The sequence below is a fragment of the Nematolebias whitei genome, chromosome 2 (genome assembly GCF_014905685.2).
Source record: "Nematolebias whitei isolate Nwh7 chromosome 2, NemWhi1, whole genome shotgun sequence".
In the NCBI taxonomy this organism is placed as follows: Eukaryota; Metazoa; Chordata; class Actinopteri; order Cyprinodontiformes; family Rivulidae; genus Nematolebias; species Nematolebias whitei.
Genome location: NC_056499.1, coordinates 18,209,400 through 18,235,533, shown reverse-complemented (window position 1 = coordinate 18,235,533; position 26,134 = coordinate 18,209,400). Strand labels below are relative to the sequence as shown.

General features: G+C 40.4%; 1 protein-coding gene across 1 annotated transcript; it reads left to right on the top strand.

Moving 5' to 3' along the window:
- Positions 1 to 4,115: 4,115 nt before the first annotated feature.
- rufy2 (RUN and FYVE domain containing 2) lies at positions 4,116 to 25,710 on the top strand. The gene is made up of 19 exons (XM_037697485.1): positions 4,116 to 4,825; positions 7,420 to 7,593; positions 7,689 to 7,806; positions 8,571 to 8,672; positions 8,782 to 8,905; positions 13,943 to 14,007; positions 14,093 to 14,158; positions 14,350 to 14,419; positions 14,519 to 14,620; positions 17,738 to 17,854; positions 17,944 to 18,036; positions 18,301 to 18,375; positions 18,477 to 18,574; positions 22,855 to 22,974; positions 23,169 to 23,298; positions 23,406 to 23,500; positions 23,663 to 23,711; positions 24,293 to 24,373; positions 25,217 to 25,710. Exons 1-19 carry the CDS (start codon positions 4,537 to 4,539, stop codon positions 25,358 to 25,360), a joined length of 2,112 nt encoding a protein of 703 aa, XP_037553413.1. The 5' UTR covers positions 4,116 to 4,536; the 3' UTR covers positions 25,361 to 25,710.
- Positions 25,711 to 26,134: the final 424 nt, after the last annotated feature.

The following is a 26,134-nucleotide window of genomic DNA, read 5'->3' as shown; positions in this document are numbered from 1 at the left end:
AAAAGACCACAACCTAATGACCAAAAACATGAACACAACACCGACTTCTTGTACTTGGGCACAGAAATTTCTAATACCTGCACTTATTTACCTTAAGAGGGCTTTTTCTACTGTTTATATTTGACCAATAAATATTTTATTGTTACACGGATGTTTTATTTTTGGCTCTACATATTGCGCTCCATTTACAAACATTTAATTATAATCTTGCTCTTGTAAATAAACGCAAATTTGCACACCATCAAAAAAGAACAATCGTGAGGCGAGGCTTTGAAAGATCATTTGACAATACTGGCGCTAAAGATGCAGGAGGAATTCATTAAAATTCCAACCCTGTAAAAATACAATTTATTTAAATCCCTTAAAATACACTGTGTTCTGAAATATTTCCATTTTAAATGTTTAATCATGCCGTCTTTTTAAGTTGTATTAGTGTCTTGAAAAATAACCTGACTCATCTGAGAACAACTTCCAGCTGCAGATACGATTTCATTCTTTTTGGTGCAAACTCATTCATGTCTAAATGATCCAATCGCTTCACCGTCTCAACATGTTCCTCCTCCAGCCAGCTTCTGATTGGACGATAGCAGAACTGATGTTTCCATTCATCACTTCATACATTTCATCCAGCTGACCGATGGATTTAACTGTTGCTGTGCTCTTTTCCTGTTGTGCATTTTTGTTTTGGTCAACTCACCTCTCTTCTTTTTTGTTATACCCTCCCCAAGCATCCCTCCTCCTCATCCTCTTCCATCTTTGCTCTTTTACTCCCAGGCCCCTCCCTTCTCTGAGCCTTGCTGCTTTCCCACCATTGGATGCTGTGTGGGGTGATGATTGTGGTTTCTGTCAGTGACATCCCCAGAGCATGAACCGGCTCTGCCTCTGAACGGCAGAAACTCATGACGCTGCAGCCTCGGTGTATTTTTGGAATAATACAGATCGACATACATCGGTTTCAGTCCATCATTGCTGATGTGCTTCTTCTGGGAGCAGCTGGACCTGAGGCCCTGAAGCTTTGATGTGAATCAAGCTCATCCTGTCCAGATTTTGAAGAACCGCTGGCTGAAAGTCCATGTGCACAGACTGCAGACAAGCTGAAAGCCTACAAATCACTGCTTCTTCTGGGGTAGGATGCAGTAACCCAATGATCATGCGCATGATTAATTCATTGGAGCTAGTCAGGAATGAGTGTGTTTACTACGTATACAGCAAGAACGATGCCATTACAAGGTTCAATGTGATTCTTCATGTGTGTAAATCATGAATGTGTTAATTATGTTCAATCATTGCTTCAGAGATGCTTGGACTATCTGCATTTTATCTGCAGCTTTGCTGCACATTGAAATGTTTCTATTATGAAACAGCATCACAACAGTAAAATAAGACTCCCATGCAGTGAAGTGATTGGCTGGTTGTTCAGTGGTACCAAGACACACTGATGTGTTGTTTAGGTGTGGTTTAGAGATGAAGGGCTAGCATGATGCAGCATTAAATTGGTCATTTTTAATTTAATTTACAAAGTATTTATTTTATAATAAGCAGTGCCAAATGTAATCAGTGGGATTATGGATACTGGATTTTATACTTTTTTATTGGACTGGAATAGTAAAACTTAAATCTATGTTTCTTCCAAAGTAAAAATATCTTGTTGTTCCTTGACAGTCTCAATCAATTTCTTCTCATTGCACTTTATCAGCTGTAAAACATGTTTGCGCTGCAGAAAAATCAAACGCAAAACAGGTATTTTAAATATAAACGACAAGCTGAACTTTATTATAGATACATTACTGACACAGTAATTAAAGAAAATAAGTAAAAATTGCAAGTGTTTCCCCTCTGCTTTCAGAAGTGAGAAACAGCCTTCCAGGAAGTTAAAACAGGCAGTATACAAACAGCTAAAGAGGCGCAGATGTGTTCAGAGCTAGTCATATGATCTCTGGTCAGGCCTGAGTGATTAGAGAGGGTGAGAATGCAACAAAAATGCACAACAGGAAGAAAAGCTCCGTTTCTTTTAGCGCCAGGGATACAGAAAGATACGGTTAAAGGGCTTTTTCAGACATTATTGTAAAGTGGGAATCCACTGGATGCGCATTGCTTGGTAAGAAAACTGTAAATTTTTGTGGTGAGTGCACGATAGTCACATTTAATCTGGAAGTTGTGTACATGTAAGTGATGGCTATTTCAGCATCTATAATTCATGCTTGTAACGTGTTTATATAAGGAGAGTAACAGGATGTGTGATGATCACTGCCGACTTCAAATGGGTCTTCATAATCTGATTTTTGTCACTTCCTCAAATGTTATCATTGTATCACTGATGTTAGTGAGACAACACTACAAATATTCGCTTGTCAAGGACTTTTCATGTAAATGTATGTTTATTTTGCATATCTAATGTAATTTAAATCTGTTGTGGGCTGATAGTCTTTACTGTTTATTGTGTTTTTCCAGCAGAAGCAGGTCCTGAGTTTGTGGCTCAGCTCAATCAAATTGGAACATTTCATAAAAATCCACCACGGTGCAGGAGCGACAGTCACTTTGGATGTAAAATAAACAAGAAAACCTGACAGCCTGATCCATAGAAACCTCTTCAGATTGGACCACCCAGGGATGATTCCTGGGTGAGGGTCCCTCTCATCATGTACTCCCCTCAGAGTCTCCATCGTTGGGGCATCACTCACAGTGAGAGTTTGGAGCGGTTAGCCTGCAGCCAAGGTATGGATGATGGGTGCTGATATTTGAATGACTGACTCTAATAGTTGAATAATGATAACTGTCAACTTGATGCCTGACAAAAACTCTTCTCAAAGCATTTGGGTGTATAATATACCCCAAACCAATGCATAAGTACGTCACATAAACTTTATATAAAAAGGAAATAACATCACAATGATTTAATGATGCAAGACAATAGTGAAACACATTTTTTATGACTGTACTCTGAATATATAATTTAAACTTTTATAAACTAAAATGAATGGTGGAATATTCAAGCACATGTAAAGTTGAGGATTAGATGCAGCTCGTCTTATATTCTTGTTTCAGTGGAAACATTATTCACAGTCCATTCTGTCAAATTATAGATAAACAGAGACATAAAATTCCCTCAAGCAGGTATCTGAAGCAATAACCTGTTAAAAGTCTTGGTGCCATATTCAGCAAACACTGTAGTTTACAATAAAAAAATGATGTCTAGATGCAGCAAAATGAGGACTGTAATGGGATGAGAGTCAGAGACATTCCTAAAGGGGTATAAAAATGTATTTGGCACACTTTTTTCTTCTTCTTTTGGCTCTTCCGTTCCTCAGGGGTCGCCACAGTTGCACACAGACTTGGCAATTGTTTTTACGCCGGATGCCGTTCCTGAAGCAATCACAGACCACTGAGCTACCACAGCCCTTTGTGTGGAGCAGAGAGCTGCCATAGGGTGCCCAGAGGAGCAGATGGTGGGGGTTAAGGGCCTTGCTCAAGGGTCCAGTGTGGGGCAAATGAGGGTGAAGGCAGGTGTGGGTGTTTCACCTTTTCAATCCACTTTTTGATGTCAGTCCAGGGAGTTGAATCGGCAACCTTCCGATCACAGGCCCACCTTCATGTATTTGGCACACGTGCGCAATGTTAATTTTGATATACCCCGATATGTGCGCAGAACCTGGCGCTTTATATGCAGTTCATACCAGAGACCCCAGCTGTTTATGTTGGTTCAGTGGTCTGCAAGTGTGTTAAAGGCTAACTAGTTGGGACTTTTGGACTACTAGTGCAGCAAAATTACTAACTAGTATGACAGTCTAATATACTAGTATACTGGTATTAGACTGTCCAAACATACATTTTTGCCCCAACTTGTTGGGCATACGTGCCACTAGTAGGAAAAAAAGTACTTGTTTGTTGAGAGTGAACTAAAATGTTGAACTCGTTTAACCAAATGTGCAACTAGTGCAGTGTACAGTACTGTAGTCACAAAGTAGTGGGCGAAAATTATGTTTGATATCAGGGATATTAAATACACAAATGTGCGTTGATCGCCTTGCAGTTCTAGCGTTCACCGGCAGGGGGCAGCAGACCGAGAGAGCGGCGGTCTGGTCAAATCATTACGTAGTGCTTGCCTTTTGTGTCTCGTGAGTCCTTCGACACCGCCCCTCCGGAGGGTGCAACTGCGGGACGGAGCAGACGCCAACTACACTCAGGGTTACTGGCTGTAAACAAACCTGTTCACCATCACGATGTGGGGAAAAAGGCAGTTTTCCTACAATCGGTTTTCCGTACTGTCGCTCCAGGTTGTAACGCTCATCTTCGATTGACACCTGGTAAAGATTTGGCAGCCCCTACTGGGACACTGGAATAGGAGGACAGTTTCTTTTTTTTTTTTTTTTTTTGGAGCGTTAATTCTGTCATCCTTTGTCGCGGTGACTTCTATGCGACGATCAAATGGTAATTCGTGCAGGAAAGCTAGCTCGCTAACCGTTAGCACACGTAAAATTGTGCTGTTTTCGCACCGCTCCCCGGTGCTAGCTCCACCGGGATCAAACGCACCCGAACATGGCAGCGACTGCAGAGCACGACCTGGCTCTGTCCGAAGCAGACAGCAGCAAAGAGAAAGCTCAGGTGTTTGGGATTTTGAGGCTACAGGAGGAGAAAACTGGCACTGGGAATAAATCTACCAGCAGCGGGAGCGGCAGCGCGGTGAGAGGCGGAGGCGACGGCCGGTGGCAGGCTCCGATTTTTGCTTTGGCAAGAAAAGCATCCGAGACTATCTCAGGGAGCATTCACGTACTGCCCAAAGTGTCGGAACACAGGACTTCGCTCCCAGGAGACTGGACCGTCCAAGGTAGGGTATGTGCAGCATCACAGGGTGTGACCTGGCCGGACTGCGACAGGTGTTGGTTTAAATAAAATAAAAATAATGGATTAGAGCTTTACTGATTAGTGAAATATTATCCACTGGTGTGTATAAATAAACTTTTTTGTCTTTCCTCCTCATTGTGCATTAACTGCTTGTAGTTATCACTTCCCCCATCTGTTTTGGCTGTAGCCTCTTACAGCTAAATACAATGTGATGTCCGTCACCTCATCGCATTTGTATTGATTTGAATTACCCCAATCAACTAATATGACCAGGTAGTTTTATATGAAGCACATGTTGGTTTCAGAATCTCATATCTTTTATTGTGCATTTCATATTTCATATGCTCGGAGTGTGAAACTGCCACGACATTGACTTAATAAAGTGGCACTCTGGCATTTTTATATTGTTTTTATTGTTTGCTTTTAACTTCATCCATCCATCCATTATCTTTACCCACTTATTCCATTTTGGGTCACGGGGGTCACCGGTGCCCATGTCCAGCAATCACTGTGCGAGGGGCAGGGTACACCCTGGACGGGTCGCAAGTCCATCACAGGGCCACATAGAGACAAACAACCATTCACTCTCTCACTCACACCTAGGGACAATTTAGAGTTACCAATCAGCCTAACATGCATGTTTTTGGTCTGTGGGAGGAAACCGGAGCACCCGGAGAAAACCCACGCATGCACGGAGAGAACATGCAAACTCCACCCAGAAAGGCCCCTGGACCGGGATTTGAACCAAGGACCTGCTCGCTGAGAGGCAGCAGCTCTACCAGTTGCGCCACCATGCTGCCCTGCTTTTAACTTTTCTACATTAAAACACAGTGCACCTTTTGGCTCTTGTAAAAGGCTTTATAAATAAACGATGATTGATCGAAAAATATGAATGTGATTACTTTTAAGGACAATTTACATTAATGACATTCTTCAACTTTTTAGGATTTCAGAAGCTTTAGGTTTAACCTTCAGTCTGTGTTGTACCTTAAAGATACAGGTAGTTGCATGGTTCTCAATTCTTTAAGCTCTTATGTGCTCCAAAAGTTCACCTTTGAAAAAACCCAAGTATGTATCCGTATGATCTGTCACATTCTCAGGACAGTTTGCAGCAGCATTTGACCCTCTGACTTTGCTCTGTGCTGCCTTGATATTTAGCTACACATTAACTCAAGTTTCATGTGTGAAACATTTAAAAACATACTTCAGCAGTAATATACAATATCTGGTCCTGCAATTCCCCTATCATGCAAAAGACACATTGACAATGTATAGGTCTCCCTTGTATTGGGAACTAACCTGTATAAATAAAGTTTGAATGAATTAAAAAATAAGTTACTAACATAAACAAGTTATTTCTGAGGCAAGTAATTACAATGGATTTAAAATTTTATAACAATTGTTAGATACTCTTGATTTTAGTTACTGCACTGACCAAACACACAACCATACATTTTTTAAAATTTCTAGGTGCATTCAGCCTTTAAACCGTGTGGGCTTTCCCCTTTTTAAGACTGTCTACATGATGGATCAACATTTTCAATACAGACTGCTTAAATAATCTGTCAAACAGGAGGTCAGAATCTATAATTTACAGTAAAAACAGAAGCTTTAATCTCATGCTTTTTATTTCTTTCTCTTGGTTTCTTCACAGCCATCACGGTTTTTAGTGGACAGCTTTAGGGTTTGTCTGTAAACCACTGAGATTTTTTTTAGGTTATTTAAAACAACACTGAAGTCTGTTTTTGGTAAAGCATGAACTTGTCTGAATAATCTGCTTAATGCTGACATACAAACAGCCAGTTAAGTGAGATTTATTGACTTGGTTACATTAGAGGAGTTAATAAATAAAGGGGCACTTTAATTTTTGTTTCTCCAGTTTAAGAAATAGTTTGTACATGACTTGACCAGTTAGTCAATCTGTAGAAATCAGAGCAGTTATTTTTTGTTTTTGGCTTATGCAGTAGTCCCTCGTTTATCGCGGGGGATCCGCACCCGGAAGCCCCGCGATAAGTGAAAAACCGCGAAGTAGGAATAGTAGTATAAGTAGTAGTTAATTTTAGTATTCTAAAAGAGCACAGCATGTCATGATCTCAGCTCTCTGCCTCCCGCTGCTCTCTGCCAGCGCTCTCGGCCACGCCCGCTGTTCCTCAGCAGAGCGGAAATACGACACTCTGAAGGAGGAAGCTTCTGCAGCTGTGGACTGCACACAGGTGCAGCAGGTGCTAAATAATTTAAAATAATTTATTTTAAATAAAAATTCCATGCCGATCACGCTGCTCATCCATCAATCAGCCACTTGTGTGTCATGTCCAATCTTATTGTGAAAAACCGAGATGGAGCGAGTCCCCAAAAAACAAACTGCAAAGTAGTGAAGGACCACTGTACACATAATTTATTATTCAAAGACCTTACAGACTTTATATTATGGAGAAAGAAATGGTGCTTGCTTGTATTTTAGTGATTTACTCCTGCCTGTACTTCTGTTAATTTAATAAAGGTATTCTTATGTAGACGTGTTGGTTGTGCAGCATCTGTGTGTATTTGACGAGTTCATTGTAAACCTTGTTTCTGCAGCCATGCGGGACCCCATGGCTATGGAGCGAGCCAACCTCCTGAACATGGCAAAGCTCAGCATCAAAGGCCTCATTGAGTCGGCTCTGAGCTTCGGACGAACGCTGGACTCGGACTACCCTCCTCTGCAGCAGTTCTTTGTGGTCATGGAGCACTGTCTAAAACATGGTCTTAAAGGTAAGAGAGTGGGTGACAAAACATTTTTATTTTTGAGGAGCTTGGATATTGCGTGGTAGATTGATGTGCTTACACGTTCAAATGTCTTTCTGCAGTGAAGAAGTCCTTCCTGGGTTTTAACAAATCTCTGTGGGGTCCTCTGGAGCTGGTGGAGAAACTGTGTCCAGAAGCAGCAGAGATCTCTGCTTCAGTACGAGACCTTCCTGGACTCAAGTAAGAAATTCATGCTCCTTTGGACTCATTTAACTTGACCCAACCTGCTGTTGGAGGAACATCAGCTGCAAGGATCACTCTGACAAACTGGAGTAACAGTAGACTGTTACCTGAGCCAGCTCAGGGATGTGTTATTCACTTTCACGTCACCTTTCACCACTACGCAGCTTCTGTTTTTATTACACTGTTACTTTTTGCACAGATAATTGTATAAAAGATGTGACAATCAGGTGCAGAAGACATGTATCTGTTTGAATCTCGTCACTTTTGAGCAAGAGAACACGATTATTTAGAAGTTTAGTTTATTATCAGGCACATTGTAGAAAACGGATTTGGATTATTTCTTTTCGACTGGAACGTGTTAAAAGTTAACACTGAACAATGATTTTCCAGACAGCAGCAAACTTTGTGAGACTACTGTCTGATTCACAAAAATGAGGAACAGTTGTGCTATTTTGTGGAAAGCTCACAGTTTCCCCTTTGGTAGTGCTGAGTCAGAACACAGTTTTGTTGCACAAATACTGAAAAAAATGAAACTTTCTTTAAAAGGAGGTTTATTATCTTCTACAAGCTCAAATGTAAAAAACAAAACAAAAAGAAAACTCAAGTCAGGACATGTAAGCTATTGTTAAAAATGTGAAATGAGCTTTTTCCAACATAAAGATTTTAAAGACACTAGAGAGGTTGCTGCGTGTCTGAACACATACTTTGCAACCTCTTTAGAGTCCACCCTCATCACTGGTGTGCATGTTTGTGTTTCTCAGAACTCCACTGGGCAGAGCCAGAGCATGGCTGCGCCTCGCTCTCATGCAGAAACGGCTGGCCGACTACCTGCGACTCCTCATCACCCGAAAAGACCTCCTCAGGTACATCCGGAGAAAACGCATCACAATGTACTTGTCTTATTTTCTCAGCACCACTTTAAGGATAATTGTGCTGGGGATTGATGAGAATTGCTTGGAACGTGCTTCCCAGTGATTTTTATGAGGATTCAGCGCTGATGCTGGAGGAGGAGGGAGCAGTGATTGTGGGCCTGCTGGTGGGCCTGAACGTCATTGATGCCAATCTGTGTGTCAAAGGCGAAGACTTGGACTCTCAGGTAACAGCTTTGTAAAAACAGCATTTTAACGATTTAACACAGTTTTGCATCATTTGTTTAACCCTTGCTCTGCAGTAACTGTGCTAAAAAATACCAGATGGTGTTGCTCTGTAGCGCATGTCCATTAGTTGCTCAATGTAAGGGACCAAGCAATGAATACATAGAGGAGACGAGAGAAATGTCTTCCAAGTGGGCCTTTATTTCTCACCCCACCAAAAAAAAAAGATTTAAAATAATCAAAATATAATAAATGGGCTCATAAAAGAGCTCCACTAAACATAACTACTGAAAAAGTGACTTACAAAATATTAACTAAGCAAAACATAATGTACACCGTAACTCGCCAAATGTCCCTCAAAGACACAGAAGACTGGTCTAGTGACTTGGTCAGACCATTTACACGTAATAGGGGAAACAACTAAACATCAATACTAACTGATACTAACTGATCTAAATAAACTTACCCCCCTCCTCCTCCCCTGCTAACAAGCACATGGTTGGTCCTACAGCGCTGGCATTATGCTCAGCCTTTGGCCACACCCCTTTCCCAGCCAGGAAGCAGCAACTCCCCAAACCAGGTAATCAAAACAAAAGAAGAAACATAATTAATATAACAATACATTTTTTTTAAAACCACACAGTGCTATTATGTGCGTGTCCTAACACAGCTGCTAGGTTCAAGCAAATAAATCACTGAATTTCATTACCGCATGCTCAACTACAAACAAAATAAGGTGAGTGGGACAGATTTTTTTTCAATTCAGTTCAGTTTATTTATATAGCGCCAAGTCACAACAGAAGTCATCTCAGGGCACTGAACAGAAACGTGCTGCTCACAAAATTAAAGGGAACACTTAACACGTCATAGACTTCAATTAATTAAATATTCCCATTGACAAACTTTATTATTAGCACAGTGGAATTGATTGAGAAGAAAATAACACAAAAATTATCAATGTAAATCAAAATTATTACACCATGGAGATCTGGATTTAGATTCATACTCAATACGCAAGTGGAAAATAACATGACAGGCTGATTCAACATCAGTGAATATTCCTCAAGACAAGTCTAAATGAGGCTCAGTAGTGTGTGTGGCCTCCACGTGCCTGTATTTTTTCATTCAACCTTTATTTAGACAGCTAAATCCCATTGAGCCTCGAGGACTCATTTACAAGAGACCTGATTTCAACACAAAGAATGTTGACAACAATGGACAACAGTGACAACAATAGACAGTTATAAAAAGGAATACAGATTTTTAATTTTTTTACAAATAAGATGGGTAAAAAAAAGTAACAAAAACCAGCTAGATTATAAGGTGAATTTAGAAAACTAAAAACAGGAACATGTCTGCATTGGTCCCTGCCAGGAGTCCAACAGATTATATAACCTCGTATAACCTAGTATACCCTCCCAACAACGCCTGGGCCTGCTCCTGATGAGATGGCGGATGTTCTCCTGAGGGATTTCTTCCCAGACCTGGATTAGAGCATCAGTTAGCTCCTGAACAGTCTGTGGTGCGATGTGGACTTGGTGGATTGACTGAAACATGATGTCCCAGGTGTGCTCATTTGGATTCAGGTCTGGGGAACAGGCAGGGCAGTCCATAACATTAATGCAGGAACTACTGACACACTTCAGCCACATGAGGCCTAGCGTTGTCATGCATAAGGCCCACTGCACCAGCATATGGTCTCACAATTGGTCTGAGGATCTCATCCCGGTACCTTATGGCAGCCAGGGCACCTTTGGCTAGCACATGGAGGGCTATGCGGCCATCCAAAGAAATGCCTCCCCACACCATGACTGACCCACCACTAAACTGGTTTTGCTGGAGGATGTTGCAGGCAGCATAACATTCTCCACATTGTCTCCAGACTGTCACGTCTGTTACATGTGCTCAGTGTGAACCTCCTTTCATCCGTGAAGAGCACAGGGCGCCAATGGCAAATCTGCCAATTTTGGTGTTCCCTAGCAAACGCCAGTCGTCCTGCACGGTGTTGAGCTGTAAGCACAGGCCCTATATGTGGATGTCAGGCCCTCATACCACTCTCATGGAGTCTGTTTCTAACAGTTTGAGTGGAAACATGCACATTAGTGGCCTCCTTGAGGTCATTTTGTAGGGCCCTGGCAGTGGACCTCCTGTTCCTCCTTGCACGAAGGATGAGGTAGCGGTCCTGCTGCTGGGTTGTAGCCCTCCTACGGCCCCCTCTATGTCTCCTGGTGTACTGGCCTGTCTCCTGGTACCTATTCCATGCTCTGGCCACTGTGCTGGGAGACACAGCAAATCTTCTTGCCACCGCTTGCATTGATGTTCCCTCTTGGATTAGCTGCGCTACTTAAGCAACTTCAGTGGGCTGTAAAAAACACCTCATGATGCCTCTATGTGTGACAGCACTGACAAAATGTAAAAGATACTAAAAGTTCAACCAGAAAGGACGAGAACAGAAATGACCTGTGGTCACCACCTGCAGAATCACTCTTTTATAAGGGTTGTCTTGCTAATTGCCTCTCATTCCACCTGTTGTGTGTTCCATTTGCACGGCAGCAGGTGAAACTGATTCACAATAAGTGTTACTACCTAACTGGTGACATTGATTCCACAAAGGTGTGACTGATTTGGAGTTACATTGTTTTGTTTAGGTGTTCTCTTTATTTTTTGAGCAGTGTACTGTATATAAAAATAATAGGTTAACAAAAACATTCATAAAAATAATAATTTAACATTATTTATCTGAGGAGCAGACTGCCTCCATCACAGAACTCTCATCTTAAGCAAGCATCAAGGCGACAGTGGAAAGGAAAATCTCCCTTTTTAAAAGGAAGAAACCTCCAACAGAACTAGGCTCAGGACAAGCAGTAATCTGCTTCGACCGGCTGGGTTTGTGAGGACAGAAAGGAGAGACGAACGAACACAGAATGGCAGGTCCAGATGTAGGTGCTGGTGTACCTGAAAGACAAAAACACATGTCAAGGATAGAAAAAAATTATTACAAATACAAAACAGGTTGAGCAGAGTAAGTAAACCTTAGTATAGTGAAAAAATGTGGTCCGTTTGTCCTCCAGCAGTCTAAGCCTATAGCATCATAACTAAGGGATAGTGCAGGAAACCCAAGCCAACCCTAACTATAGGATTTATCAAAAAGGAAAGTCTTAAGTCCAGTCTTAAAACTGGACAATGTGTCAACCTCACAGACAGAAATTGGAAGTTGTTTCCATAAGAGAGGAGCCTGATAACTGAAAGATCTTCCTCCCATTCTGCTCTTGGAAACTCTAGGAACCACAAGTAAGCCTGCAGTCTGAGAGCAAATTGCTCTGTTAGGAAAATATGGAACAACAAGATCTCGAATATAAGATGGAGCTAGGTTGTTGAGAGCTTTGTAGGTTAGAAGTAAGATTTTGAATTCAATTCTGGATTTGTCAGGGAGCCAATGGAGAGAAGCTAAAACTGGAGAGATATGATCTCTCCCACCAACTCCAGTTAAGACACTGACAGCAGCATTTTGGATCAACTGAAGACTTTTTAAAGAAATGTTTGGACACCCAGATAATAAACCATTGCAATAGTCCAGTCTAGACGTGACAAATGCACGAACCAGTTTTTCTGCATCATTTTTAGATAAGATGTTTCTAATTTTAGTGATATTACGCAGGTGGAAGAAGGCAGTTCTAGTAACGTTTTTAATGTGGGGGATAAAAGACATGTCCTGATCAAAAATAACACCAAGATTTTTAACATTAGAGCTGGAGGCCAGATTAATGCCATCTGAGGGAGAAAGACTGAAAAATGTATTCCTAAGGTGCTCAGGTCCAAAAACCAAAACCTCAGTTTTGTTTGAGTTTAAAAGCAGAAAATTAAGGGTCATCCAGGTTTTTGTCTTTAAGACATGTTTGTAGTCTAAGTAACTGATTGGATTCATTGTGTTTCATGGACAAATATAACTGTGTATCATCAACATAACAATGAAAATGTATCCCATGTTGTTTAAAACTGAAAGAAGAAGCAAATACACACATGGAAAAAAAATAAAGAAGCGTTTGGCTTAAAAATGATCTACAGAAGATTTTTTTCAACCTTCAACCAAGATGAATTGTGTCTGAAAGCTGTCTTTAAAAAAAACGAGAAGAAAAAAATCCACAAAGACCTGGCACAAGATCTGAGATGCATCATTCAGTTGCTCATTACTGTATCTGAAGATTTCAGCTAATATCCAAAAAAGATTATTGGATTATTGAGCATGCATCAGGATATTTCAGCTAATAGCGTAACATGTCAAACTGTGTTATTTTTTTAAATTTTCATAGATGTGAACACGTTGACAATTTATACTTCTTTTTTTCCTAAGCTGTTTTCTGTTCAGTGCCCTGAGATGACTTATGTTGTGACTTGGCACTATATAAATAAACTGAGTTGAATTAAATTCATGTGTCAGCACAACGCTGGTTCATCCCTCAAGCTTAGGAGGATTTTCATACATAAAAGATGCATAGATCAGTGGCTTAGTAAAATAAAAAATAATCTGTGAAAGTTGGTTCAATGAAGTGAAAAATCAGTCCATAAAAGCTTCAAAACTTAACTGTTCCATCCATCCATCCATTATCTTTTACCCGCTTCTTCCATTTTGGGTCACGGGGGTCGCCAGTGCCCGTATCCAGCATCACAGTGCGAGGGGTGGGGTACACCCTGGACAGGTCGCAAGTCCATCACAGGGCCACATAGAGACAAACGAGCCAAACAACCATTCACTCTCTCAACTTAACTGTTCATCAAGACTAATTAAAAATATTGCAAGAAAGTTAGACATTTGTTTTTGGAAAAGAAAAATATCAGATTATTAGACTTCTAGACTGTTCTCATTAAATGCTCATCTTAAAATTTCAATACGCTTTATCATTTATAACAAAGCTTTGAACAGGTTGATGGATTGCAATAACTTTAGGCACAATGACTTATTTGTTGGAAATAATTTTGTGGAATTGTTATATTCTCAGTTGTCCAAATCTTTTATTGCTCTTTTTTTTTTTTTTTTTTAGGTTGGAGTGATCGACTTCTCCATGTACTTGAAGAATGACATTGATGATTACAGGAGTGAGGAGAGGTACGCTCTTTTACCGTTTCTCCACTTATTCATACAGCTGATATCTTTCTCCAAATCTGTTTTATTTCTGTTGCCATGACAACAGGAACAGCCAGATAGCATCCATTTTGGATCAGAAGAACTATGTGGAGGAACTGAACCGACAGCTGAAGTAGGACTTCTGTTCTTGAAGATTCTTTTCAAAACATTACTCATTGAAGGAAAAACTGTTTTCATGCATGTAACGTGTCGGTTGTAAATACTATAGCTACTACGATCACAAACTCATACTTTAAAAAAGAAAAGAAAATGCTGAGTCTGCGAATGCGGTAATTGAATGTTAAGTTTTGTTTTTGTGTGCAGTTCCACAGTTCATGGTCTTCAGGGTAGAGTTGACACTCTAGAGAAGTCCAACTCCAAACTCATAGAGGAGGTAAAAACCAGCATCAAAAAAAGCTTTTCCGAAACTAAACTTATCATCACAGAGCATCACTGACACTGTTGATAATTCCTCAAATGTCTGTGTCTGCAGCTCGCCATAGCAAAGAACAACATCATCAAGCTGCAGGAAGAAAACCAGCAACTGAGGGGTGAAAACAACCTGATTCTGCTAAAGGCACAACAGCATTTAGAGGTAAAGTAACTCTTCCAGTAATGCTCAGTCAGGTCATCTGGACAGTTTCTTTTTTTGTGGAAAGATGTCTCACCCTCTATCCAGAGGGCTTCATCAGTCTGAGGAGTTCCAAGTAAACTGTTTCCCCCACTAAGCAGTACACTCCTTTAGTAGACCAACCAGTTTGCTGGTGATAAGATGGTTTCTGGGGGCGCTGTCCTGTCCCCTGTTGACTCCTCCCAGGCAGGTAGCCACGGTCAAAGTGGTTCAAGACATCAAAGTTCATGCTCAATCATCCAGGTACAAAATCCAATAATAGTAAATCGGGTCATCTGAACAGTTTCTTTTTTTTTTTGTGGAAAGATGTTTTGCCCTCTATCCAGAGGACTTCATCAGTCTGAGGAGTCCCAAGTAAACTGTTATAAGATGGGACAGGACAGCCCCCAGAAACCATCTTGTCACCAGCAAACTGGTTGGTCCACTAAAAGAGTGTACTGCTTAGTGGGGAAAACAGTTTACTTGGGACTCCTCAGATTGATGAAGCCCTCTGGATAGAGGGTGAAACGTCTTTCTACAAAAAAGAAGCTGTCCAGATGATCTGACTGACCATTATTGGATTTTAAACCTAGATGATTGAGCATGAACTTTGATATCAGGTCTCTCTTGTAAATGAGTCTTCGAGGCTCAGTGGGATTAACCTGTCTAAATAAAGATTGAATGAATATACTAACACATGATCACAAACACATTGATTTTTAACTAAAGCAACAACAACAACAACAACAAAAAAATTGTTTATGCCACCAAGAATTGGCATGTACAGGGACTCCCCCTCACCTGCTGCAGGGTTTGCATTGCACACAACTTCCACAGTCTTCTTTGCAGGTGATGGGCTCCTGTGAAGGTGGCATCCTGTTGTTTTTTTGTCATGGACAGGATCTCAAGGCCCAGTCATGGAGTGGACAGTGTCTGTTTTGGGTACCTCAGAGTCTCGTCTCAGCTTTTTGCAGATAATCTGGTTCTGTAGGCGTTTTAGGGCCACGACCTTCAGCGTGCACTGAAAAATGGGTGGACTGCTCCTTTTGTATCTGGAATGAGCCTTTGCCTTAATTCCAGCAAGTATCTGGGAGTGATGGAGGATGATGGAGATGGATTAGCACCTTGTCCTCAGTAATGAGGGCGCTGCTTTGATTAGTTGCGGTAAATAAAGATTTGAATCAAACGGCCATGCTCTGTCTACGTTCCAACCCTCAGCTATGGTCATGATGTTTAGATTACGACAGAAATTCAATTAAAAAACATTTGATTAATCCCAAAGGGAAATTAAATGTTGTTGTAACTCATTATCCTCATTTCATTAAGAGATGTTACAACTATTGATGACTGTAGGCAGGAAGGTCCGTCCCACAGCGGGTCAGAAGAAACTGGCCGCAGATGCTGTCCGATCCGTCCACCCAGACTCGGCTGGCCTCTCGGTTCCCCCAGGCTGCAGGACCACCCGAATGCTGGGCTGAACTCCTCCCAGAGCGATGGCCATTCCTTCCAGCAGCCTGCCGAGCTCCTCGTCACTGCAGACAGCCGGCCGGGGGACGATCCCATTCCTTCTGCTGTCACGAGCCATGTTTCCTGCCAGTTCCAGGATCTCAGTGATCAGGCACTTTAGTACAGCCAGCAGGGAGACGGGAATGCATCCACGATGCCTCCTTTTCAATTCATTTTAGATTTGGGGCTGTAGTTGAGATATTATTTGAGCTTTTGAGATGTTAATCAGTTGTAGAAAATCACCTTATTGTTATGGTTACGCATCATAACAAATGTCCAAACAAAAAAAGTTTCAGTAAAAATCCTTCCAGCTGCACAGAATCCAATACCAGAAGAAACGATCATCAGGAAAAAGGTGATAAAAAAAAGTGAAAAATGAAAAAGGTTCCTGGATATAAGCAGCAGAAATTAACTTCCTTCATTATGTAGCCAAGCTCAACTTTAGAGATAAGCTGAGGAGCTCTGTCATCTGGAGGGAGCTCAGAGTAGAGCTGCTCCTTCACATGAAAAGGTGTTTAGGTGGTTCAGGCATCTGACTGGGATACCTCCCTGTATTGTGAAATTCTTTATCAAAAGGGCTCGTGAAACGGTCGGCACAGATATTCAGACCAGAAGGAAAAAATAAAAGACAGAAGCTGTTACTGCTAGGATAAATTAGTGTCCTTTATTATCCTGCCACAGAAAACAACCGAGCAAAAAACAAACATGTACACTCGTACACTCTTAACACAGATTGATATGAAATAACTTCTCACCGTGACACTGGCCGGGAAGTCGTTTTCGACCCAGGTAAAGGAGAATCACATCAAAATGGCACATGGACTTCAGCGCGTGCTGATCCACACCGGACTTCCAAAGATTAAGTTGTTTGATACATTTCTTATATACCTTCTTCCCTGACCGGATCGCGTGAGAGCAGATCAAAGCAAGTTTTGATGGTTACCAGAACAACGGATGAGGAGCTGGTGATTTATTACAAAGAAGGAGTACGGTGACCTCAAGGCGGGCCAAGACCCTGAAGTTAGAGATACTCCTTAAACTTCCTAAAGAGGAAATACGCACTCCTCCATCCCTCTGCAAACCATCAAAGAATGTCCCAAATATTAACAAAGGCAACATAAATCATTCCCCCCTTTGTCTCTGTGACATGTTAAACAAAGTACAATCCCTAATATGTGAATAACACGTTGTATAAGTGTGTTTAAATAAGTATAATATAGGTCTAGATTGGCATAAAAGCATTAAAATAATAATTTCTATATCACTCCCTTTGGAGGTTTTCCAGGCACGTCCCACTGGAAAAGATCCCGGGACAGACTTTGAACTCGCTGGAGGGGTTATATTTCCTGTCTGTCCTGGGAACACCTTGGAATCCCCCAGAAGCAGCAGGAGTGGTGCTGGAGAGAGATGTGTGGGATTTTCTCCTGAACCTGTTGCCTCTGCAACATGAATAAGCAGTAGAAGATGAATGGATGAAGCAGAAAATGAAAGTTGATCTGGTTCTCCATACTCAGTAATAATGATAGCTCTTATCACAAACCAAAATGAACTGAGGCTTACATGATTTTTTTGTTCTTGTTGATGTCCTTTATGTAGGTTACTCAAGAAAACGTGTCTGTGGAGAGAGACACATACAAACAGTCCCGTCAGGGTCTGGATGAGATGTACAACGAGGCCAGGAGGCAGCTGAAGGAGGAGTGCCAACTGAGACAGGTCAGACTAAGGATGTGTGGATGTAATATTTTTGTTAATCACACGTGAAATCAGTTTACAGGTTATACGAGTTTTCTGTTCATATTCAGGATGTGGAGAACGAGTTGGTGGCCCAGGTGTCGATGAAACAGGAAATGGAGCTGGCTATGAAGCTTCTTGAAAAAGATATTCATGAAAAACAGGCCAGTACTTGCTTGTTTTAAAAATAAATCAAATCTAATATGCGTAATGATTATTTATTATACATTTTTTGGTAATTTCTGGCTACATACCAATAACATGGAGCCTGAGGGGGAAAAAATGCTAAGTGACCTTTAGAGCAAAGCTGTGAAATAAAAGCACTGCATCATTTCAAATTTGTAAACTGGAACTCATTCATTCTCATAACATCATGTCAAAATGAGCATTTGAGTCTTGCTTGAAGTTTTTTTATTTCTAATGAACAGGACACACTGATCGGACTGAGGCAACAACTGGACGAGGTTAAAGCCATCAATGTAGAAATGTACCAGAAGATGCAGGTAACGTCACAAACCTACTCGTCATCATATAATCCAGAAGATGGGATGAGATGGGAAATCTTCACTGCTGGGTATAAGAGACAGTCATTCTTCTTTCTTAGTCCTCCGATGAGGAGATGAAGAAGAAAAACAACGTGATCAGTCGTCTGGAGGAGAAGACCAATCAGATCACTGCCACCATGAAGCAGCTGGAGCAGAGGTGAGATACTGCCTGTAAATCATCACATCCGCCCAATAAATGACCATTTTCTCTGAGACACGTTCAAATCAGGTCCTCTTATTCTCAGTTTTATTTATTTATTTTTATTTGACAGCGCTCTGAAATGACAATGTGGAACTTTATTTATTTATTTTTAGCAAAGTTTGATGTCTTTCAGATCCATTCCAGTAAAACAAGTTACAATATTTTGATTATATTGTTACCGGATTAGAAAGGTATTAAGAATTGGTAATGTTTCATTGTAATATTTAGTTAGAATGTTTAAATAATTGTAATTGTAAATGTTCAAAACAAAAGTGGGAAGAAAAGGAGGGCAAATTATTTAAACCTTTACTTTTATTAAGAATTTGGGTTTCCTTTGGGAAATGAATAAAAGGGTCAAATTGTTTGCTTTAAATGTTTCCCATGATTGTAGGCTATAGCTCTCAAGATAATTATCAAATTTATGTCACTCTCACATGTGTCAAACTCGAGGCTCGGGGGGCCAAATGTGGCCCTCATTGACATCGTATCTGGCCCACAAGATGATATGTTAAACATAAAATATTATCACTTGAATTTTGTCAGTAATCTTTGATTATGATGTCAAAAGTGCTGCAGATAATGTCAAATGAGACCAATGAAACTCTTGTTGAGGAACCAAGAAAAGATTTTAAGTATCTAACTTGAGCTTATGTAGATTCTGAAATTGTCTCTTAGTTTGAAAAAGGTTTTAATTTTGGCCCCCTTTTGTAAGTGAGTTTGACACCCCTGGGTCTGAATAGACAAGCTTTTTTTAAATAAACATCGTCTTGGTTGAAACACAAATCATTTCAGTGATACACAGATGTGGTGGGCTTTAATCTCTGAAGAACATTAACTGCAGAACAACATGAGTCATTAAGTGATTTCCTTGTGGAAACCCTGGCCTATTTAATTTCTAATATCTGATAAGAAACTGCAAAGATCTTCATCAATCCAAAGTTGAAGTGCTTCACATTTGTCATTACGTAGCTGCCTGCTTGTTCATCCATGCTTTATGATCCTTCCTTGCCCCTGCCGTTGTAAGTCCACACAGTCCATCTGTCCCGCTGTCCCATTGGCTTGAATATGACCCGTCTCATTTGTGATTGGTCGTTTTTGTTGCTCCAAAGGTTGATGTAGGCTGGCGCTGCAGGACACAGATCCTGATTTCATAAGGAGTTTGTGCTTAGGTTCATAAAAAGTCTAACTAAGTTAACGAGACAAATTCTAATCATTTAACAGTGGCAAAAACAAACAAACAGCTACAACAGATTTTTTTTTTTTTTGTAATTTGTTGTTGCTTTCATTTTGTTAACTCAGCATTTCTTTTCAGATGTAGCCTGCCCTGAAATGTTCATAATTTGTCAGATGTAGTTATAATCATCTGTCGACTCCATTACTTTCCCCTCCTTCACTTCCCAACCTCTTCTCATTTGTCATGCTCACTATGAAAGGAAATAATCCAGTCTGTAGTAATCTGATTACAGTGTGCACATGGCAGCCTGAAATCAGACTCCTTGGTTTTAACATCTCATTTACACTCGCTGCTATGCTTGTGATGATAAGTCAGAAAAATGTTCTGTATAACTGTGGCCACTTAGAATACCGATGTATTGACATCCTTTCTTCCTTTCTTTCCTCTTCCCTCCTTTGTGTTCATCTCATTTTTACCATCCCTCCATTCATTTTGCTCCTTTGAAACCTTCACGTTCGATTGTTCTTCCTGTTGATTATTGTTTCGTTGTTCATTTGTTCCTGTTTCTCTGTGCAGTGATAAGGATCTGCTCAGTCAGACCAGAACACTTGCCATGTCATTTGTTAAGTGTGCCAGCACAGACACAGAGCACCAGTACAAGCTGGTGAAGGATATCTCTTTCTGAGGACTGGCTGGACTTTACTGAACATTCCTGTTATTTTTCACACAATACTCAACAGTTTTAGGATCTAAGAACCACCACAAAGTCAGGTGGAACTTGACTGCATGTTTGGTTTGGTTCCTGAGACCCTTTCATCAACCAAACACTGGGACTCACCGTGAACTTTGCAACAAGTTATACGTTTTATGTTACATCCAGACATGTTGGCACTAAATTAGAAACAGATTTTGAATGTTCAGACAGCTTACCATGCAGCTGCATTTAACTGGGAAGAGAATGTCTTTTAAAGAAGTTTTAAATAAACTAAAGACACATTTTTTGAATTAATTATACACTATATATTAACACATGTTTAGGCGTGCACACAAAAGTTACGCGCTCTCCAGTACAGCAGTCAGTTTAAGTGCATTTTAGACTGACGATAAGTTAGTGAGAACTACTACAGTTCCTCCTGTTGTATTTAAACAGCGTTTTGTCAGCAGAATATTGTTATCGTAGTCCCACAGTGGCGTCCATGTTGGCTCAGTTAAGATATCTGAAGTGCTTTGCTGTCTTCAGAGGACATTTAGTTTCACTGTCCAGGTGTAACAGTTAAGCAGCAATGTGAAAACCCCCTTGGCAACTCTCCTGCAGCCCTGATTTAGTCCCAGTCGGTGAGGTTCACTACAGATGTGCAGTCAGACAGTAAATATTCGTGCAGCCTCCTGCTTCTACTCTTGCTGGTTTGTGTTGCATGTGTTACACCTGATCTGCTTCAAACTGGCTGTGAGGATCCCATCTGTGTATGAAATCAGTCCCTAGTTCTCTCACACTTAAGCCTATACACATGAGTTGTAAGCAAGTTAATCTGGCTTTAGACATGACACATATCATGCAATGTTTAATGGTGCGTTGCAACCACTGGATGGTATTGCAGAAAGTAGAAGACTTTTATTGAGGAGAATTTGAGAACTGCTAAGTTTAGGTTTCACCCACAGCATAACATCTTATTAGTTTTTGGAATAAATCTAGTGCACTAAAAGTTTTAAGATGAGTTGGACACAACTTGTTTTCTTGAGATTCACAACTTGTTATGAAAATGGGAAAAAGTTGAGCTTTCCTTAAGTACGACTAGAGGCTTCATGTTTTCTGTGTGGAGGACACATCAGTCAGCCTAATGTAAGAACTAGTTTCAGAGCTGTAAACCTTTATTTAGGGACCCGCATTATTGGGTTTGTCTTGGCATATTTGCTGACTATCATTATTATATTTTGAAGAATAGTTCTTCTGCCTGTTGTAACCAAACTACTGTATAATGCTTTCAATTTGTATAGAATTAAAGACCCAGTACAGCTGTTGAAAACTCACAAATACCGTCTTTTACCACAGTGATTAATAAAGTTGAATGTTTTGAAAGTGCTGAGTGTAGTTTGAATTTTTTAACCATGCTCAATTTGTTGCAGAAATATGAGCAGTTTATAATGATGACAATTTTTTTAATTTTATAATTAGACCCCCAAATCTCCCCAATCCAATAGCCAAGTTTTATGGGGCTGACTTTTGATAATACCAACCAAATTACAGACAATAAAACATGTTCTCTGTGAACAAGATGATTTTAGTAAATCCGAATGTGGGGGATTTTATACAGTTTGTATAATTAGTACTGCATATTTTATGAGTGAAGAGAAAACTGACCAGAGCTGCAATTTGTGCTCTGTTTTTTTTTTCATCAAAAAAGAGTAATCGTGTAATAGTTTACAACATTTTTCTGTATAGTATGTGGAAAAAAAACAAAGATAGTGTCAAAAGAATTAATAAATAGGGACCAAGATTTGAGCCTTGAGGTACTCCACTTGTAATCCTCACATGGTTAGAATTAAAATAACCAATGGACACTAAGAACTATCAGTCTTGTCTATACGTTTTAAACCAAATAAATATTTGAGAGGTAAGGCAATCATTTTTTAAAATCTGTTTATTAAACATTAATGTCAGGGGTGTCAAGACGTCATCTTAGTGACAGATCATTCTGTCTGTTGGTGCTCAAGCTAAATTGGGTTAGCTATGCCTTTTTTCTTGTACATTTTGTTTCCTTCATTGTTTCATCATCCCTTTGTATTCCCAAGTTTTTTTGGAGAGCCACACATAACATCTCATCCCTTGGTGGTACAGTTTTTCTCAGTGGTGTTGTAAAAAATCAGATTACAACACCCTCTCTCTCTCCAACCTTTACCCATACTTCTGTTATCTTCACACCCACAGGGGTCTTTAAACCCTCCTTCATACCCATACATTCTCCCTTCCATCACTTTTTGTTTTATTTTCGCCCCCTGCTCATACGCCTCCCAGATTTTTCTCTCCATGGTCCTGAGTTTGTCCCTGGTTATAATGGTGCAGATTACAGGAGGCAGAGAGGCACCGCACCTCAGCCGAGGAGGGATCCAGGCGCTTCAAGCTGGACTTTGCCAACAAGGCCGACAGTCTGCAGCGGCAAATCGAACACAGAGAGAAGCAGCTGTAAGCATAAACACCCACAGAGATTGAACAGCAGTAGACTTCATAGATTCGCATGTACTTTGAGCATTTCGCCAACATTTGTGCTCCCTAGATGTCATCCTGTTTAATAGCAGGACTATAAATGGATCATTCCACATGTGCTGTGTTTTAGTTTAATCTCTATATTCTTGTCTGTGTTTACAATGGACTTTTAGCCAGCAGCTGGAGACGGATCTGAAGATAGAGAGGGAGTGGAGACAGACGCTACACAATGATCTGGACAGAGAAAGAGACACGGTGTCTCAGCTCAGCACAGAGGCGCTACAGATCAATGGACTGAAAAAGGTGAATAAAGTAAACATGATATGTACCGTATATGCATGGAATATATTTGTGACGCGTCTGTAGCAATTTGAGTTGCATTGTCTCTAGTTCACTTTGACTGGTTTTAGGAGTTCCATCGTCTCCAGGACGAAAACGTTCAGCTCAAGACAATCTGTGAGGACCAAGAACAAGCTCTGGAGGAACTTGGCTCCAAGCTCAGCGAGTATGTAATGTTGAATAAAAAACAACAAAAAAATAACTTTTCATCATTAGTCTTTATTTTTCAGACGAAATCTCCTTTCTGTCAGTCTCCTCCCCGAACTGTGTTGGATGACTTCCTGTTTCATTTCCTCATTGCTGTCTAAATCCATTTATCTTTCATCAGATCCAAACTAAAAATTGAGGACATCAAAGAAGCCAACAAAGCTCTGCAGGTAAGTTCACAAATGGGACTAAAAGTAGAACTTCATTATTTGTCTGTAGCTTATTTCTTCAACAAGTTTAAATGACACTGAAAAGGAAAATGTTAAACAGGTTTTCCCAGGAAAGGCATCGTCACATACATCATCCCTGTGCGCTGCATTGCTGCAGACAAACGGGGCTCTGCAAAGACTCATTAGATATTTGTGGATCACCAGCAGCTTCCTGATGTCTCCTGGAATAACTAATCACACCATAATTCCTCAGGAGAGCAAAAATCCTTATTTAAGATCCATCTCAAATCTGGCGACTACTTTTTTTGAACTGTTGCTTTCTGTCAGAAATAGTGTAAACCAGGAGGCTTAGTAACAGTTCTTTAAAGCTAGCACACAAAAAAAAAACAGTTAAAGTTAGCTTTAACCTATTTTAATCCATTGTATCATACACAATGATCTACTTCATATACTTTATTTAGTGTATTTTATGTTTATTTGTATTTTTGAACCATCAATTTCACATTTAATTTGATGGAAGCTTTCTAATTCTAGAAAGTTTAGTTGTTTTTCTCTAGAGTAAAAAAATATCTTGGTTTTAGGGGGGTCAAGTTTGGTTGAAGGACAAAGAAGCCACTCACTGCAAACTCTGTGAGAAGGAGTTCTCCATCTCAAGACGAAAGGTCAGCTCTCTGTATGCTTTAAATGAGTTAAATAAAAATCAATAATTGTTGATGAGGTAGAAACCGTCATCTAATTACCATAATTATTTTTGAATCTTTGTGTCTCCTTTACATGTACCGTATTTTTCTGACTATTAGGCGCACTTAAACTCCTTATAATCCAGTGCGCCATATGTATTCATTCTGGTTGTGCTTACTGACCTCGAGTTCATGGTCTGATTTATTCAGACACGGACCCTGCTCTGACACGTCTGCTTAGGAATCTCACCTGTTTGGGTCGTCAGCCGTGCGCGTCCGTTGAGTGCAGCGGCTGAATGAACGTCCATTTGGGCGATGGATCGCTTCCTGGCAGTACAGTCCCATTTGAAACTTAACTGAACTTTTTACCCCTTTCAAGGGGTCAGCTTGCGGTGAAATGGTCGTGTGGAGCTGGTGAAGGTATGGCAGGCCATGTTATCATATAATTGGATTGAGGCTGATCCTGACCCAATTAAAAGCCCAACACCGACCCGACCATCCGGCACATTATCATGGCCCAGCCCACCCCGAATTTGTCGGGCCAGGCTTAGGGCTCAGGTTAGAAATGACAACTGTACAATCTAATGCGCCTTATGTATGAAAACGGACCCGTTCGTTGATATTGCGCCTTATAATCCGGTACGCCTTATAGTCCGAAAAATACGGTAGACTTCAAACTATTTTACATCAGAATTAGACTTTTATAGAACTACTTGTGATTCAGTACAACTATGAGTAATTGTGAAACGCGCAACTGAGTACTCACTGGACAGAACATGAGCAATCCCATCAGGAAGGCAAATTATTTGTTTACTCTGTTTGCAGCACCACTGCAGGAACTGTGGGGAGATTTTCTGCAACAGCTGCTCGGACAATGAGCTTCCGCTGCCAGCATCTCCTAAACCGGTCAGAGTGTGTGACACCTGCCACGCCCTTCTCCTCCAGCGCTGCTCTTCCAGTACAACATGAGGGAGACCTGCTCCACTGCTGGGACGTCGGCAATCAAACTCAAACAACCACTCGCAACCTCTTTAGAAGATCCATCCACAAACGTGTTTTTGCTGCTAATGGGAGAACGACATGCACTAAAGTTTATGATGTGTCATTTGCGTGTTTAAGTCAAATGAGATGTGACTGCATCATACTTACAAGCCTGTTTCTACAGTTGCTCTGCAGAAACAGGAAGCAGTATGTTTGATATAATGGGGGCCAAAATGTTATACTTTATTACAGATGAGTTAGAATTTTTAACATTACAATCTTTAATGTCAAAGTATATTTGATAGCGGGCAGTAAAACTGAACTTTAAAGACTCAACAGGGAGAAATATTAAAAGCTGAACAGCAGACTGTTCGTTAGTGCTTTGGAGGATCACTAAGGTTGGTTATGAAAGGAGAAACTGTAAAGAACTGAAAATGAAATTGCACTGACTTCTGCAAAACGCAGATGGGTTTTTGAACCAAACCCAATATGTCTACAGTACTCTCATCACAATGCATGGGATAAACCTGAAACTACAAACATCAACTCTTTATAGCCTGATTTGTGTGTGTGAGAAATTAACTGCTTAATGAAACATTTACAAATTCTCAAAATTAAGCCAAATTGACTTGTTAAATCCAGTCATGTTGAGAGAGTAGTTATCAATAACCTGTGAAAATCATCTGGTCCAAAAACTGAAACCAGTCTTGGTTTACACAAAGTTTGTTTTCTCAGTCATCCAGGTATATAACAACAAAAAAA

Coding starts and splice junctions, on each gene's coding strand:
- rufy2 (XM_037697485.1), top strand. CDS start 4,537: ATGGCAGCGACTGCAGAGCACGACCTGGCTCTGTCCGAAGCAGACAGC. Junction 23,299..23,405: donor AGATCAATGGACTGAAAAAG/GTGAATAAAGTA, acceptor GACTGGTTTTAG/GAGTTCCATCGTCTCCAGGA. Junction 23,501..23,662: donor CTTGGCTCCAAGCTCAGCGA/GTATGTAATGTT, acceptor ATCTTTCATCAG/ATCCAAACTAAAAATTGAGG.